General features: G+C 35.0%; 2 protein-coding genes across 4 annotated transcripts; both read left to right on the top strand.

Annotated features, from left to right (window-relative positions):
* The first annotated feature begins 5,179 nt into the window (after positions 1-5,179).
* Positions 5,180-9,418, top strand: LOC110646741 (probable galactinol--sucrose galactosyltransferase 5). Of its 2 annotated transcripts, XM_058136466.1 has the most exons (5): positions 5,181-5,568; positions 5,772-6,961; positions 7,206-7,383; positions 8,237-8,604; positions 8,775-9,418. In XM_058136466.1, the coding sequence occupies exons 2-5, from the start codon at positions 5,945-5,947 to the stop codon at positions 9,336-9,338; spliced, it is 2,127 nt and encodes a 708-aa protein (XP_057992449.1). In that variant the 5' UTR covers positions 5,181-5,568; positions 5,772-5,944; the 3' UTR covers positions 9,339-9,418. The 2 variants fall into 2 exon arrangements, with proteins under 2 accessions (XP_021655969.2, XP_057992449.1); XM_021800277.2 differs by having other exon boundaries at positions 5,180-6,961.
* Positions 9,419-10,193: 775 nt separating this feature from the next.
* LOC110646739 (uncharacterized) lies at positions 10,194-14,429 on the top strand. 2 transcript variants are annotated; one of them, XM_058136768.1, is made up of 3 exons: positions 10,194-10,703; positions 11,659-11,937; positions 13,029-14,429. In XM_058136768.1, the coding sequence occupies exons 1-3, from the start codon at positions 10,332-10,334 to the stop codon at positions 14,166-14,168; spliced, it is 1,791 nt and encodes a 596-aa protein (XP_057992751.1). In that variant the 5' UTR covers positions 10,194-10,331; the 3' UTR covers positions 14,169-14,429. The 2 variants fall into 2 exon arrangements, with proteins under 2 accessions (XP_057992751.1, XP_057992752.1); XM_058136769.1 differs by having other exon boundaries at positions 10,195-10,571.
* The last annotated feature ends 4,379 nt before the right edge of the window (positions 14,430-18,808 follow it).

An 18,808-nucleotide genomic window follows, 5' to 3' on the forward strand; every position in this document is an offset into this window, starting at 1 on the left:
AAATGCATTTTAAAATATGTGGACAAATATACTAACCCTAATGGATGTACATGGTATGGTCATAAAAGAGCTTTTGTCAATCAGAAGTATCATGCATGTCTCCATAAAGGATTTGCCAACCATACGTTTATTGGTAAGCATTCAAAGAATTTATCAGATTTCAGACAAGTTACAATCACAACATGAATGGGATAGATTATGGGAGATACGTTGTGAATTGGAAGCATACTGTAGATTTCACAATTTATTCGTCCCTAAGGTTCGATCAGCTGAGGTGGAAAGGAATTCAGTCGAAGGTATCCAGAAAGTTAAAACACAACTGTGTGCTGAGAATGAGATAATGAATAATCGCCTTGAATTATTTCACAAATAATAAATTCCATTAAAAAATATGGATCAACTTAATAGCGCACCTGAACCTACCTTAATTGTAGATGACGATGACATATCTGATTTTAGTGATAGTGATGATAATGATTTTGTATATTATCTCCCACATTGCTTACCCCTATGTTGTTAGGTTGAGTATATTTCAATATTATCTTAATCTTTATATATTGTGATTGTAAGATATTCATAATGCATAATTAAATATTACTTATTGCCTTTTGATGTGTTTGTTTTCAATTGATAATGGTAGCATTTGTTTGAGCTATTTACCATAAGGATGCATTCAAAAAAACAATGAATAAGTGAGGGGTGAGGGTGAGAGAATTAACAAAAAGGGGGTGGGACAAGTAATGAGATGCCTATCATTTCCCTCCATCCTTACAGTGAATAGCTCGATTTATTGCATTATTGAATATAATGGTTACGTTATGATGTGTTTCTCATTTATTGATTTGTGCTCCCTTTTATTTAATGGCTCATATAATGCACACTCCAAAAGGATTGTCAGTCAACAACAACGAGTAAAGGTAAATGGTCTAATTAGGAATTTGAGCCAAATAATTATGGAAGTAACACCCTCAAGTACAGGAGATTACCTAGTCTGCATTGTTAAGCATATGATAAGGGTGAACGGACTTATTCAAGAAATCATATGGAAAGGAGAGCTATTAATAGATAAATGTAGATATTTGGCTCTAAGATCAACTTTTAGTTGTGTCCACGACAAAGGCATACTTGACATTTTATGGTGAAAATTAGAAGTTAACTGTACCCCGTCATATTTACTACTACTTAAAGGATTTGTTAAAGAACATGCTAGTTGGGTCGCTACAAGGACAATGTGTCTGTCAATTGGTATAAAAATGCATTATAGTAACAAACATATTCTGGTTAAGCCCATGTTACCTAAAATCGACTACACATTAGACAAAGATCTTTATGATGAGCTAATTAGATCATGTCCTGTGAATCAAATAGTCAGGCTGACCTAATTAGTTCTGATGTTGTAAACAATATTTATATGTTTTGTTGATGTACTAAACAATGTTGTACTTCTATCTTTGTATTAACTAAGTAATGCAGACTTATTAATTAATGCATTGAATGAAAAATGTTTATTTATGTAATTTAATACCTTTATTACATGTTTTTGTTATCATTCATGCATTAATTAATGTACAAGGAAAATATGTGAATTGTTATAGCTATCAAAATACAAATTGAAAATGTATATTTGCCGTAATGAATAGGTATGGCTACACAACAAGAAAGAAGATATCACATTATGTCAGGTCCAATTGATCTAGAGCTTCTTCGACTTTAGCCACAACACCATTTTGAAGGGATCTGGAATGGTACAATTGAGCATAAAGTGCTTACGTGCAGAAGGTAGGAGAACATATTGTATTCTAACATTGATGACCGAATTATTCCTCATCTTCGCGAATCTGGATTTATTGATATTACTAGACTATGATTTTTTTCTCTTGATTAGCACCTCATTAGTACCTTTGTAGAGCGATGGCGATCAGAGACTCATACATTTATAATGCCAATTGGTGAGTCCACAATCAGTCTTTAGGATGTCAACATTATTTCTGGTTTGCCAGTACATGGTTCTATTGTTACTGGAATGTCATGGGCTGAATGGCTAGAAGTTTGTAAGATGTTATTAGGATAGACCACCCTCAGAAATGATCCGAGGACATACACTAAAATTATCATGGCTAACTGATGAGTTTGGAGTTAGTCCACATCAAGCTGATGAATTAACAGTGTTATGGCATGCAAGAGCATTCATATTACAACTAATTGGTTCGATCTTTCCTAACAAGACAAACTTAAGTGTCAACTTGATGTTCCTAACTCTTTTAGAAGACTTGAGAAAAGCTGTGACATACAGTTGGGGTGGAGCTTGCTTAGCCTTCCTCTATCATGAGTTATATCGGGTTGCTGTTACTGAAACAAAGGAGATCTCAGGACCATTATTCATTTTGCAAATCTGGGCCTGGGAGAGATTTAAAATAATCTCTCCATCAATAAGAGATCCATCAGCACCTCATGATGCACCCCTAGGTGCTAGGTATGTCACTAAATTTATTTTTTTTTCCATTAAGCAATTAATAAATTGATTTTTATTGCATTACATTTTAATTTTTCTTATCAATTAATAGGTGGAGTAGAGCTTGACAAATTACTGAAATAACAACCCATGTAATACTGCAAATTCGGTACAACCTTAACTAGATGCGACCTAATGATGTAAACTAAAATTTCATAAATCTTACTTAAAATAATATGTTATATTTTTCCTTACATTTATAATCACTTAATGGTTTGCTAATATTAACTTGCAGATTACATAGTGAGGAATTGTTAGATGAGCTGTCAGACATATGTATCCAGGGCCGTCCTATTTGGAAGGCAGTGGTGCCATTAGTTTGCTTCCATATTATTGATGGCACACACCTGATAGAGTGATGAGGCAGTTTGATTTGGCCCAGCCTATTCCAGGACCACCGATGCAAACAGACGAGCTGCATGAGATTACTCTCCAGTTTAGTGAGAGTAATTAGGCGCACCACCATGCGACATACATTCATCATTGGAATAGGTGAGAATAGTACATTGTTCAAGGGCAAGAAATGGGACAACCACTCCATCATCATTTTGAATATATGGAGTGGTACAGTCGAGTTGTGAGACGTTGGATCTCAATAAGTGGGGCTACTATTGGTTGTGTGGTAATGATTTACAACATGTATTTTTTCATTATTAATTACTTCGTAATGGCTATTTTATATTTTTTAATCCAAAATGTTAAGTAATGCATGAGCTTTTTATTTTTACAAGAGGATGCAATTGAGGATTGTTTGCTAAAATTATAGAACCCATCGACACAAAATGTGGCAGAAGTTAAGCGTACATTAAGAAAAATGATGATTGCTCTAGAGCAAGAAAGTTGGTTTTGCCAAATGCCACCTCCTTAATCCGCACCTCAAGCAACAACTTTTAATGATGAATTGTAAGAGGACCAACCCATTAACCAGCCTGAGCCCTCACATAGAGCAAGATGACATCGATCACATCCTGCTCGACGTCGTCAACATCCAGTGCATCGAGCCTCTCCTCCCGATGATGTTTTGCCCCCACCTGTTGCATTCCACCCTTACTGCATGGCATCAGCGCCTGATCCTGTTCCCTTGGCTCTTGCACCGTTTGATCTTAGTCCATCCACACACTACACTGGTTGGATGCCTACCCCATCAATGCCTGGCCCATCAGCACCATGGATGCAAAGTAGAAGCACATTCGACTTCACTGAGAGTCAACAGCCACAAACACCATTCAGTGGCTTATTTGCTCCTTTTGGCAGACCATATACAATTGGGCCGTCACATTATACTTCGAGTCAATTTGGTGAATATGGTTCAGATCAATACTTTACACCATATCAGTCTGCTGCCTTAGGCCATATTCCATCTGGTGTGGGTCTATTTGGATACCATGACCAAAGTGTTGTGCATTATACTACAAGGGAAGAATCATCAGGACAACAACGAAGGCAACCTAACCACCCTCAAGATGCACAAGGTGATCTAGAAGATCATTAAGAAGCGGGACAACATAGAGTTCTTCGACCGAGGTGACATATATGAAGACTTGGTTGTGGCACATGACTTATTTAAATATTTGTTTTCATATGTATATTAATTATAAATACTTGTCTTAATTTATAAATTTTATAAGAGATTGCAATTTAATTTCATACAAATTTTTTATAACTTAATTTGGTACTAAGTGAAAATCAATAACAATATCTAAATTATATATTGTTATAAATGCTCACATGTAATAAATAATAATTTAATTTCTTTTAATTCTTAGATCTATTTAAATTTATTAATTGCTATCAAGAAACTAAATTATGCATAATTATAATAAGAATAAAAAATAATATCACATGCAAATTAATTTAATCGAGGATAATTAATTTTGTTTTCTATTTTTTTCTGTTTCATGTAACTTCAATTTCATATATTCTAAAGAAAAAAAATTTATTTAATCTCTTTTTTTTTCATTATATTATGTGAATATTAAAGCAACAAATTTTATTTAATTTCTTATTTGTTTGTATATTACTAATATTTTTTGAAAATATATATAATTTCACAATTTTATTTATTTTTATGTGTATAAATTAATATAAATTTTTCTATCAGCATGGACGGATATTGCCTCGAGATGCTAATTAAGTTAACGTCCTGCATGTAGGACACTACCCATTATTTGGCATCCACCTCCCTCCCGCAATTTATTTTATTAGAATCCTTTTCTACTAATTTAAATTGCACAGTACCATGTAGTTTAAATTTTAATGCTTTTAAATTGTTAAAATTAATATTTTTTAAATAATTACAATATAAATTTTTATTAATAAATACGGTTAAAATTTCATTTTTTCTTAATTTTTTAGAAATAACATATTTTTAGTAAAAATTACATTATATGTTTTCGGTAACAAATACGATTAAAATTTTAAATTTTAATATTTTTAATCTAAAAAATAATATATTTTTAAAAATAAGAAATTAATATGTTTTAAAAAATAAAAAAAATTCCGTTCAAATATTATATACATTATTATTTTTATCTATAAACAAAAACAATTTTTATACATTAATTATAAGTGGGACGCCATTGGTAATGACGTTTTTGGTTCGAAAATTATGAAGCATACAGATGGCAATGGGGGACGCCATTATAAATGGCGTTGTCTGCAACGTTTGGGGTGGGATGCCATTATAAATGGCGTTTTCGGGGACAATGCTGCAAGGTGGGACGCCATTATAAATGGCGTTTTCGGTGTAGACAATGCCGCCGCTTTCGGGTGCCAAGGTGGAGACGCAAAACGCCATTATGACAATTAGTGTTTTCTTTGCAGTTTTTGTTTAAAAACGCTGTTTTGATTAGGGTTTTCTGATAGCTGACTTGCCACTCAACCCTCTTCTGTAATTTCCTTAATTCACACCCTTTTCTGATAAATTTAATTCTAAAGTACAACTGGAGGGCAAAAACTCTTCACTCGATCTTCCTCCTCTGTCCTCTCAGACTTTCCATGGCAGGGTTGGCCTGTAAGTAAGGGCACTTACCAGTTGGTGTAGAGCAAAACAAAAGGCAAGTTCAATAGACCATTAAAACAAACGATCAAGAATCAACCAAACACAATCTACACAGAATCTCTTTTTTGTTTCGATTTCCATTTTTTCTTTTTTCTTTTTTTTTTTTAATCTATCTTGTGTTCTTGCGTTCTTGTTTTCTTTTCTTTCTGTGTGCAACAATGGCTCCTAGCTTAAGCAAAGCTAGTTCAAGTGTTGCAGGGCTCATTGAGACCTATAACCAGTCTGGCATCTCTCTTGAAGGATCAAATTTCACTGCCAATGGTCATGTCTTTCTCTCCGACATCCCTGAGAATATCACAGTCACTCCCTCTCCATACAGCCTCACAGACAAATCTTTATCCGCCGTCGGATCCTTCATTGGATTCGACTCCATGGAAGCCAAAGACGGTCATGTTTTCCCCATTGGGAAACTCAAGAACATACGCTTCATGAGCATTTTCAGGTTCAAGGTCTGGTGGACTACCCACTGGGTTGGATCCAATGGCAATGACCTTGAAAACGAAACCCAGATGGTAATTCTTGATAAATCCAATTCTGGTCGACCCTATGTTCTCCTTCTTCCTCTTCTTGAAGGTCCATTCCGGGCGTCTCTCCAGCCAGGCGATGACGACAATATCGATATTTGTGTCGAAAGTGGCTCCACCAAAGTCTCCGCCACAGGATTCCGGAGCATTCTTTACGTTCATGTTGGCGACGATCCGTTCAACTTGGTCAAGGAGGCGACGAAGGTGGTTAGACTTCATTTGGGTACCTTCAAGCTGTTAGAGGAGAAGACTCCTCCAGGAATAGTAGACAAGTTTGGGTGGTGCACGTGGGATGCATTCTATCTTACCGTGCACCCTCAAGGTGTTTGGGAAGGTGTTAAGGGTATCGTCGAAGGTGGATGCCCACCAGGTTTCATCTTAATCGATGATGGGTGGCAATCCATCAGCCACGATGAGGACCCAATCACCAAAGAAGGCATGAATCACACGGTCGCCGGCGAGCAAATGCCATGCAGGCTATTGAAATTTCAAGAGAATTACAAATTCAGGGACTACGTGAGTCCTAAAAGCTTGGCCACCGGTTCCACTAACAAGGGCATGGGTGCCTTTATCAAGGACCTGAAGGATGAATTCAACACTGTTGACTATGTCTACGTGTGGCATGCACTATGTGGGTACTGGGGTGGTCTGAGGCCAAATGTCCCCGGACTCCCAGAAACGGTAGTGGAAAAGCCAAAACTGTCACCGGGATTGAAGTTGACGATGGAGGACCTGGCGGTGGACAAGATCGTGAACACTGGCGTGGGGTTGGTCCGGCCAGAGAAAGTTGATGACATGTACGAGGGTCTTCACTCGCACTTGAAGAAGGTCGGGATTGACGGCGTCAAAGTGGACGTTATTCACGTGAGCAACTAAAAGCCAACCTTTTTTTTTTATTTTTTTCCTTTATTTTTGTTTGGTTAGGCGTTATCTTGTCTTTCTATGGATAAATCTCTTTTTTTTTTTTTTTGGGTAGATTATGGATAAATCTTTTTTTAAATATATTATATATAAATAAATAAATAAATATACATGTAATAAATTTGAATTTAATTTAATTTTTATTAATATTATTATTATTATTATTATTATTAATTATGATGTACAGTTGTTGGAAATGGTGTGTGAGAACTATGGAGGGAGAGTGGATCTGGCAAAGGCATATTACAAGGCATTAACAGCTTCAGTGAGGAAACATTTTAATGGGAATGGAGTGATTGCTAGCATGGAACACTGCAACGATTTCATGTTCCTTGGAACTGAGGCCATATCTCTTGGTCGTGTTGGTATGTTTCTCTCTCTCTTTTTTTTTAATTATTTATAAAAATTGTTTTCTTTTTTTTTTATAAGCATCTTTTTTAAACATATTATATATAAATAAATATATATTTCATATTTGAAATATAATTTCAATTTAATTTGATTTTTCTTTAAAAAAAAATCCAACTTAATAGTCTTAGAAAAAACTTAAAATTAGACTAATAATTAGGGGCAAAAAACTATACCGTGAAATCAACCAATTCAATAATACCAAAAAAAGATTAGATAGAAAATAATGATTTTCAAAAATTTAATATTAGTTTCGGCTTGTAAGGAAAGATAAAGCGAATACTCGATTTAGTAATTGGTTTGTTAATAAAAAAATTTAAATCAACTCGGCTCGAATCGGATATTTGGAAAGTCTTGCATGTGAACTTTTAGAAAGGAAAAATGTTGGATATGACATTTGAATGCTATATTTTGATTTTGTTTCATATGATTTTATATGGGGTTTTGCATTTTATGATTTCAAAGTTAAGATGTGCTTTGATTTTGTGAGTTACAAAGTCAGATTTGGAAGAGAATTAGCATAGGTGAGCTATATTTTGTTTTGATATCTGAATTTGAATATAATGAATTGAGATTGTGTTTATGTTTCTTTGATTATTGAATTTTTGTGTGTCAAGTTTGTAAAATCCCAAAACCGAATTTGAAAACGTAGTATCAGTTTCTCCTCTTTATTGGTCGGTGTCGGTTGTAAAATAGTGCAAACCGTGATTTTCGGTTCGGTTGACAGAATATCTCAAAACTGAACCAACCAGACCCATGTACAACCCTTTTAGTAATCCTGATATATTTTGATGCTGTTGGTGTTGATAGGTGATGATTTTTGGTGTATTGACCCATCTGGTGATCCAAATGGCGCATTTTGGCTACAAGGGTGTCACATGGTGCATTGTGCTTACAATAGCTTGTGGATGGGCAATTTCATTCACCCAGATTGGGACATGTTCCAGTCTACTCATCCTTGTGCTGAGTTCCATGCTGCTTCTAGGGCAATTTCTGGCGGTCCTATTTACATTAGTGACTCTGTCGGGAACCACAACTTTCCATTGTTAAAGCGTCTTGTTTTGCCTGACGGTTCAATTCTGCGGTGTCAGTACTACGCCCTTCCAACCAAAGATTGCCTCTTTGAAGACCCTCTACATGATGGCAAGACAATGCTTAAAATTTGGAACCTCAACAAGGTGAGAAATCAAACTGAAAACCATGTTAGAACGCTCATTTTGGGCTTGATGGGCCTATAAATATTTAATAAGATTGATTAATCAAACTGAATCAATGTTAGAAAAACTCATTTTAGGCTTGTTTTGGCATATAAATGTTTGATCAAATTGATTTCTTTGGATTGCAACAGTTTACAGGAGTTATAGGGGCATTCAATTGCCAAGGAGGGGGTTGGTGTAAGGAGACAAGAAGGAATAAATGTGCCTCTCAATTTTCTCACAAGGTAACTGCCAAGACCAATGCTAAAGACATTGAATGGAAGAGTGGCAAGAACCCAATCTCCATTGAAGGAATCCAAGTTTTTGCCATGTATTTGTCCCAAGCCAAGAAGCTAGTCCTTTGCAACCCAAATGAAAACATTGAAATAGCTCTAGAGCCATTCCATTTTGAGCTTGTCACTATTTCTCCAGTCAACATCATAGCAGAAAAATCAATTCAATTTGCACCTATTGGCTTGGTGAACATGCTAAACACTGGTGGTGCAATCCAGTCATTGGCCTACAATGATTCCAACCGATCGGTCCGAATTGGGGTGAAAGGTGCTGGAGAAATGAGGATCTTTGCTTCTGAAAAGCCAAGAGGCTGCAGAATTGATGAAAAAGAAGTTGGAATTGAGTATGAGGAGTGCATGGTTGTTGTTCAAGTACCATGGTCCGCTTCTTCTGGTGTGTCTATAGTTGAGTATTTGTTTTAGTGCTAGATTTTAATTAGGAGCTTGATGACATATTGTTCTCCCCAAAACTATAAGAAAGTGAGCAATCGTATAGCATTAAATTCTTTTTTTAATGTAAAATCAAAACAGGCAGTGACATGTTTTTACTATTAAATTAAATTATAATATTTTAATTTAATTTTACATTAGAATTTTATATTTAAATTTTATTTAAAAAATCTAATAATATATTATTTTATTTTATAGGAGTTGAGGTATATGATCTAGGAGTAAGCATTTGGTTCAAACCGAATCAAATTATTAAAATCGAATTAATATATTTTAGAACCGAACATAAATAAATAAAAAATTAAATCGAATCGAACCACTTTATTTCGGTTCGATTCGGTTCAAACTGATTAGATCTGAATTTACTTATTTTTTAATTTAGACTTAATTTTCAATTTATTTAGTTTAATTTTAATCTTAGTTTGAACCTAATAACTATTAATTAATAAAATTAAGTAATTTATAAATATAAAATTATATATAATTCCTAAATTTTATATAAAAATTAATTAATTTAAAAATAAAAAATATTATTTAATTTGATTCGATTCAAACTGATTTTTTTTCTTAAAAATAAATTGAATCGAAATAAATAAAATTTTTAAAATATAAAATTTAACTAAATCAAATCAAATTATATAAAAAAAACTGAATTAAATTATTAAATTAAAAATAATTTAATTTAATTTTTAAATTTAAACTAAATAATACCCGATATCACTACATTTAAAAAATTTAGAATACCAAGAAATTTTGTAGCCAAATTTTGAGCGAAATTATGTATTTCCTTAAAAATAAATATATAATATAATTTTCACATGCAGTACTGCATAAATCATAGTTTTTATTATTAAAACCCCGACAAGCAGACAGTGTGTGGTTGTTTTCGTCGAGAAGAAGTGAGAAACCGAACTATTACTCCAAATTTCTCAACCCCTAATATTAAACAATTCTTTGTTTTATGAGATGATGAATACGTCTCAGTTTATGGACAAGCAGGTAATGGATTTGACATCTTCTTCAACCTCAAATCAATCGCCGTCGCCTTCCACCGCCGGCGGAGATTTTATTGATCTGATGAATCCTCCCCAGGGCGACAGTCAACACCAGAGTCATTATAATTCCAATGCTAGTTCCATAATTGGAAGTGCTGGTGATAGTGGGATCAGGAAGGAGGAGATCGTTCCCAGTTACGATTTTCAGCCGGTTCGTTCTATTGCTTCGAGTCTTGATTCTTCCATTCCTGGTCTCGGAGCTCCAACTTCTGCCTCTAGGGTTTGGAATTCCGCTGATTCTAAATCTAATTCCGTTCACATTTCTTCTGCCTTGCCTATCAGAGTGAGGGTTTTTATGTTCTAAATTGTTTTTGTGTTTTAATTAACTTGCTTTTTTTATATATATAATCCGGTAGAGTTTTAAACAATGTGTTTATTTTGTTGAGGGACTTTAATTTTAGTTCATAATCAGGTAGTGATAATGTTTAGTATTTTGGCGTTTCTGGATAGGTTTTTGTATTGAATTGCGTTTGTAAATTGGAAGCAAACTTTTGGGAATAAATCAACGTTTTTGGTTTTAATTTGTTAAATTGGTAAGATACCAATCTGTCTAGTTGCATTAGTTTCTTGCTTCCTAGTCTCTTTTTGTTGTCAAATGTATTATGCAGAAAAAACAAAGGAGGGGTACTTTATTGCTCTATTTATCACAATTCTAGTAGTGATGGTATGGTCGAAAATTGGATTGATTTGCTTCCAAATAAAACAAGTGAGGCTACTTTGTTATGACCAATCAATGGGGGAGGGAGTTTGTGCACTGAGGTTCCCTGGCAACGCCATCAAAAAGCAATGTTTATGCAGTTGCTTGCACTGCTTTTTGCTCTTCTCATTGTCTCATTTATAGGGCACAGCCAGCTACAAGTCTCCTGGTTGAGCTTTTCTCATCCTTCCCATCTTTGGATCAAAAGATTGTTTTTTGAGGAAGTAATTCAATCCTATTGGTATTTGTTTGCTGTTTCTCAAGTTGAATTGTACTTTCTTTTTTAAAACCAGGAAAGTTGAATTTTCATTTGTTTTGTTTACTTTATATAGTATTTAGATTGAACAGGAAGCTTCCTTTGCTATGTCTTGGATTTAATTAATCCTTCTCTTTTTTTTTTTTTTTTGATAAGATTGGACTACTCTTTTCATGTGCTGTTAGATGGTTCTGTGAGAGTCCTGTCTTTTTTCTTTTTTCTTTTTTCTTTTTTTTTTTTTAAAAAATCTTCCATGAGCTTATGCTGCTATAATTTTCCATACAGAATTATGGTTCTTTGGACTCTATTGAACCTGCAAGAGTCCTTGTTGAGAAGGATCAAAATGCTTCTGATGTGGCAATAGTGTCTGAGATTGATAAATCGATGAAGAAATATGCTGATAATTTGGTGCATATTCTGGAAGGTGTCAGTGCACGACTGACACAACTGGAGAGCAGAACCCGCCACCTTGAGAATTCTGTGGATGATTTGAAACTGTCTGTTGAAAACAATCATGGAAGCACAGATGGGAAAATAAGGCACCTGGAGAACATTTTGAGAGAGGTACCTGTTTTGTTGACTTTCCATTCATTATTTGCTTAACATTCAAGCTGGCTTTGTATTTAGTACCTTAGGTTGAACTAAATGCATGCAGTGGATAATGGATGTCATAAGGTCACCCTTTAAAATGTCATAACAGAATTTTTATTCCTTTTCTGGTTCTCTACTTTGTATACCAGGATATGGTGTATGGTCACTTGAAACTAAAAGCTTATCCATGTTGCTCATTTTCGAGTGACTGGCAAATAATGAAGGGAGATTTTAGTGATATTAACATTATGTAATCTATATGCTTTATCTAATCTGTCTAAAAGTCATGTATGTTCTTGATCATATTGTCGTGGGCACACTTAGTCCAACGCGTGTATTATTCTTTGGATGGTAGAAACTCATTTGGCATTTTTTTTCCCTTTCATTGATTAGGATGTGGTGTAGAAGCTAACTGGGTCATTGGTATGTATTAGAGCATCCTTGGAGTATGATTAAAACATATTAAGTGAATCACTGTAGAGATTAAGAGTTTTGTAGTTCATCTCACCAGCTTCTTTATCTCTACTGAGAGTTAAACCCTGCACAGACTTTGCTGAAAGGAAAATAAATAAATAAATAAACATGATTACAATCTTTTTGAGCTTTTTTTTTTTTTTTTTTTTTTGGGGTTGTGGTGGTGTGTGTGTGGGATGTTTGACAATCCTTCATCAATTACAAGAAGTTGAATTCTTTAGGAACATACTGTTTGTCTATTTATAGGCCTTTGCTGCATTATTGAATGCTTCAGTTTTGCAGCTTTTGCTACTAAAACAAAGGTTCTCTAATAATAGTGAGCTGCATTAGGTTTGGAAACATTACATCCAACAAGGTGAACCTAGGAGGTGTAATAAAAATTATCCTCCTGATGAAAAAAAAAAAAATCCTTGATGACGTGTTAATAAATGTTCATATTTTTCATGAAACCAAGGTTTCATAATGAGTTTTTCTTTTCTATGTGTGGTGATCAGAGCATAATTTATAAGTGCATTCTAAACTTGTGTTTGTACCATATCTGTTGATCACCATATTGTGTGTGGTTGGTGTTTGTCAACAATAACATGTAGGTGCAAACAGGGGTGCATCTTTTAAAGGAGAAGCAGGAAATAGTTGAGAGTCAGCTGCAACTTACAAAGCTGCAAGTATCTAAGGGAGGCCAGCAACAATCAGAAACCCAAAACTCTGGGCACATGGACACTGTGCAGCAAGCAGCATCTGCCCCTCCACAATCTCACCAGCAGCTGCAACAAGCAGCACCTGCCCCTCCACATACTCACCAACAACTTCCTCCCATCACTTTTCCGCAATCCATTCCTTCTGTTCCTGTTTCTGTTCCTCCTCCTGCTGTCCCTCCACCACCTATTTTCCAACAAAATTTGTCACCTCCTGCTCCACTTCCAAACCAGTTACCGCAGAGTCAGATTCCCTCTGTCCCTCAGAGAGAGCCTTACTATTCACCGCCTAGTCAAACACAAGATCCTCCAAATCTACAATATCAGGTATCTCCATCACAGCATTCACAGCCCTCTCATGCAGGACCACCACATCAATCATATCAACTTGCCCCTCAACCACAGTACTCTCAGCCACCCCAGTTGCCTCAACCCCAAACTCAACCATTAGTTTCAGTATGTCACCATCCTGAAGAGGCACCTTATGTTCCCTCTCAGAGTTACCCACCAAGCTTACGCCAGTCATCCTCTCAGCCAGCTAGTGGGGCTCCTCCTTCCCCGCAGTTTTATGGGGCTCCTTCACACATATTTGAACCACCATCCAGTAGACCAAGTTCAGGGTTTTCAGCAGGATATGACCCACCTTCTGGGACTACTGAATCTTATCCTTATGGCGGACCACCTTCTCAGTATGGTAGCAAACCTCCAATGAAACCACAGCAGCTCTCATCTCTTGCTATGTCTCACAGTGCTGGAAGTGGGTACCCTCAGCTTCCCACTGCTCGGATATTACCACATGCATTACCTACTGCTTCTGGGGTTGGTGGTGGTTCTAGTTCTTCTGGAACTGGAAATAGGGTTCCCATTGATGATGTGGTTGATAAAGTGACAAATATGGGATTTCCAAGAGAACATGTTCGAGCAACTGTTAGGAAGTTGACAGAGAATGGTGAATCAGTTGATCTGAACATAGTGCTTGATAAGCTGATGAATGATGGAGAAGTCCAGTTCCAGAGAAGTTGGCTTGGTCGGTGACTTATCCTTTTATTCATGCTGATGTATAGAATTATAACCTGTTTCAGGATTGACTTTGCAGAGGGGGACTGTTTACTGGGAGAGGATGGGTTATTGTCCCCTGGCTGGATTCTTCTTCCTTTCTCACAATTCTTTTCTAGTTTATCGGTTGTGTTAAAATCTCTTTCATACTTGTCTAGCTCTGCTTTGTGACTACCTGTCTTAATCCGGGTCGTGAATGCTCAATAATATGAAGAGGTTTATCAGTGTTCCATTTGTTTATTACTTGGTCTTAATTCAGCACTTCATCTCATGTGGCGTATGGTGGGGTGAGCACTTTTAGTGCAAATCTTCAATGGATGAAGACAAAATTTGAGTTGAGACTTTGAGATTCGAGAGGTGGTGCAAGGGGAAGATAAGAATCGGCTTTGAGAGAACATTCTTAGTTGTGGATGATGGAGGTTGGATGGTCAGAAAATTTAAGTGTCTGCTCTCTTCCCTTCAAAATTTATGCGGTAACTGGTAGTTTTTTCCATGAGTGTGGATTATATATTATTTTATTTTAATAATATAATTTAATATTTATTCTTAAATATCTTATGATTTAGTATTTTTTATTAATTATATTAAATGTAATTAAAATTTCGAATTATATATATAATAAAAAAAAGGTTGTGATTAAAAAAAAATATTTCTATTATAGTAAATATAATAATAATAAAAATGTTGAAAGATATTGTTTTAAATATTGTGCTAGTATGTAAGAAGTAACAGCGACAGTTATAATTTTTTATTTGACTAAAGATGTGTAGTATTTAATTTTAAAATAATTTTACTAATAGATAATTTTTATCAATTTTTTTATAGGTAAAAGGCTTTTTTTTAATTCTTATAAAATAATTCAATAGCCATTTAAGTTTTTGTCAATCTGGTTTGTGCTATTTAAACCATTGACATTAAAAAAGCATAAAAAGAAAAGAAGTATTGTTCCCTATTTTTAATTTCGCAGGGTGGTTTCTTAAGGATCTAGGGTGGTTTCTACTACTAGTGTAACGGTTTGGCTTAATGGACTCGAGGAATCTTTAATTGTGATCACAAGGTTGGTTGATGGTGGTGGAGGAGGCAAAGACTGGAGGTCTTGTTGTATGCTTCGAAACCCAGGTGGTGTTGTGACCATAGATGTAGTGTGTTTTGGAGGATTGGTTATAGCCAAAGTGAGAGAGGAAAATGGAATGTATGTAACTTTGGTTTGTCTCTCGAGGGAGGAGAAGCATCCTACTGTACTTTGGTAGCCAGCTCATAAATGGATGTTGAATGAGAAATCCTTTGAATAGAGGTGTGAGTTGGGGCCTTGAGCCAAGGACCATAGGTTGTTCTCCTCGTCGGACTATCATCCATTGATACAGACAGTTCCTTGTTACCATAATTCTTGCTATAGTGACCTATAACTCCACAAGTATAACATAGGTCAGGTAATTTTTCATATTTGAATTGCAACCAATGCATGATGCCATTTCGCTTCATATTTTGAAAACCTGTGGGAAAAGGTTTGTCTAAGGCTAATGATGCTCTGATTCGTAAGTAGTGGGGGAAACCAACCACCTCATCTTGGATAAAATCCACCTCAAAAAAACTTATCCAATAGAATTCTCAATGATTGGGCATTGTGGGAATTAAGCTGGTTAGGGGGCAAGCCATAAAAATGCACTCAGAATAGTGAAGTTGAGAAAGTGATCTCTTCAATTGCTAAATCAATAGGCCATTTCTGATTGAAACATGTTGATTTTAAATAGATCATGGGCAGTTCGGCAGTACATAATTGGCATCAATAACATGTTCAACTTCAAAGACTAGGATGTTTTTGCTTTTAATAGAGATGTAAAGTCCATTCTAGTCTTCCATGACTAGAAAGTGTTGCCCTCACAATTGCAACACTGAAGGTCCTCTCGGAGATAATTTTGCCAATCAAAACTTTCCCCACTTCTGAACATCTTGTTGGTTGTCTATCGTCAACTCCAATATTAAGTCTTTCCAGTGAAGTCGTTGAGCCATATTAATGAGTTAGGAGACATTCTCTTGTGTAGCATCAGACATGGTATGGAGTTAATGAATAGACTAACGGTGAGAAGAGAGTGTCAAAGGAGGTTAGTAAATTAGGTGAAGTGTAAAGGCTGAGAGGGATGTAAAGAGGAGTTGCAAGATTGAAGAGGTCAAAAACAGATTCAGATCAAACAGAAGACCAACAGGGACTTATGGACCCTCAAACAGAGAAGAGACCAAGAAAACCGAGGGCTAAACCCAGAAGCAAAGTTGTTTTTCTGTAGCGATCAATTTAAATATAAAGTTTAAATTAATAAATTATTTTATTAATAAAATAAAACTCTATACACCACATTATAATTTATCATTAACTTTTTAACATTCAATTTAAACCTTTAACTTGACAACTAATTAAAATTTTTTACTATAATTTAAAGGAAAAATTACTATTTAGTATTTATGTTTTAATGAAACTAACTATTTGGACCATATATTTTGAAAAATATACTATTTAGTCTTTATATTTAACTTTTATTAAATTATTTAGTACTTTCGTCAAATTTTTCATTATTCATGCTATTCAAATTATTATTTAATTCATCAATTTTAAGGAAACTAATTAGTTAATTAATATATTTTAAAAAATACTATTATTTAGTCTATCTGTTTTAGTGAAACTAATCAGTTGGTCCATATTTTGAAAAATATGGTATTTTATTTTTCAAAATATATTTTTGATAAAAATAGAAATTTTACTATGGAAAGACTAAATTTGAATTTATACATTTTTTTAAATTTCCAATTTCTTAAACAACATTTTTATATTTTCTCTGCTAGAAAATAATTTTTTTTAATTATTTAGAAATTTAAGAAAATTAATTAATTTTTTTATATAGAAAACTTGTACCATATTTATCAATAGATAAAAATAACGAAATAATAAAGGGAAGAAGGGTGTACATGTGTAGAAGAGAAGAAATATGGAGAGAGAAAAATAAAGTAGGATAAGAGAAAAATTGTGATACCTCTAATTTTTAAATTTATTATTTTATGGGTAACTATTAATATTTTATTTTATTTAAATTTTTAGGAAATTGTTTGAAATTTCTCGAATTTTTGAAATTGAATTCGATTTTTCGAAAATATAAAACTTTGGTGATTTTTAAAAATTAATTTAAAGAACACGTAATAAAACTAAAAATATATTTAGACCCTACTAATTTTCTGAGTTTTCTAGAATTTTTTCAAAATTTTTGGATCTCGTTTTCGGTCCCAAGGCAGAGTAAAAAATTTAATTTCGAGTATCCTGAATCGAACCAGCCGAATTGAACTGGTTTTTCTTTTTCTCCCCTCTCCTCCCTCGCACGCCCGACATCCTCACTTCTCTCTCCATTTTCTCTCTCCTCCCTCCTCCCCTCACCGATCAGCCACCACCCCAGCCTTCCCCGATAGCCGGCGCACCTCCAGGACGCCGCCCCGCTGCCAGCCGATGCCCCAACTAGCTGGAAAGTCGCGTCAAAGTTCTCCCTTTGCGCGCGCGACTTTTCAGCTTCCTGGCCCGATTCTGGCAGATCCGGCCACTAATCGGATCGGGTCTTATCCCATAACACATCTACACCTCAAGAGCTTTCCATAGACACCAAGAATATAAAAATTCATCGAGCGGTTTGTCCATTTTTTGTTCGGGAAGTTTTAGCCTATTTCGACTTTTGAGCTAAATTTCTCGAAAATCGTAAACCCCACCAAAAATACGAGATACCAGAGTGCTCCAATCGACGAGAGCTTCGCGAAAATACCCATTTCGAATTTTTCCGACACCGTTTTTCGGTGGGTCCCGCAAAACTTTGCAGTATTTTTTCGAGCATTAAATGAGTTTAGAAATTTTCGTAAAAATTATGTACTAACCCCATGTTGTGGGCTTCGCGTAGGTACCTTCAATTTGTGGAAATTCAATAGTTACTTGGGTTTGTAATTTCGGGCCGGGCAGGCAGGCTACCGAAATTATAAGCTACCCCACCATTTTTAGACGTTTCGGACGCGTCCCCAAGGTTGGAATTAGCATAGGTAAATCCGAACCCTACTTTTTCTTAATTATCTAGTACTTGATTTTAATTAAAAATCTATAAAATATTCGTGGTAGGTTAGAAAAATATAATTACTTTTGCATTAGCTTAATAATATTGCTAAGGACCGCAGGGCAAAGTTTTAGAATTTTTAGAACTCATTTGGGTAGTTTTTGCAAAAGGGGTAATTATAGGGACTAAATTGTAATTTTTCAAATTGTGGTTGTTGACTGTTTGGATCGGCCCAGGAGGGGCCATGTGATGTGATTGAGTTGTAGATGTGTGACTTGTGGATATAGAAGTACATTTTGAGCCCTTTTGCAGATTGGATAGGTCCTAGGTATAGGTGAGACTCTACTGAATTTTCGACACGACTTAGGGTGTCTTTTGTCTTTTCCAAACTTGTATTGAGTCAAATATATTAAATAATTATAATAAAATTTGTCAGGTGAGCCGAGACAGCCTTCCTCCTCCCCCTAGTCGCCGCAGTAACCTCGGTTCAAATTTGTGAGTAAAATATTAATTTTAATTATAATTTCAATATTATTATATGTTCAG

This window comes from Hevea brasiliensis, chromosome 15, assembly GCF_030052815.1.
Source record: "Hevea brasiliensis isolate MT/VB/25A 57/8 chromosome 15, ASM3005281v1, whole genome shotgun sequence".
Lineage (NCBI taxonomy): Eukaryota > Viridiplantae > Streptophyta > Magnoliopsida > Malpighiales > Euphorbiaceae > Hevea > Hevea brasiliensis.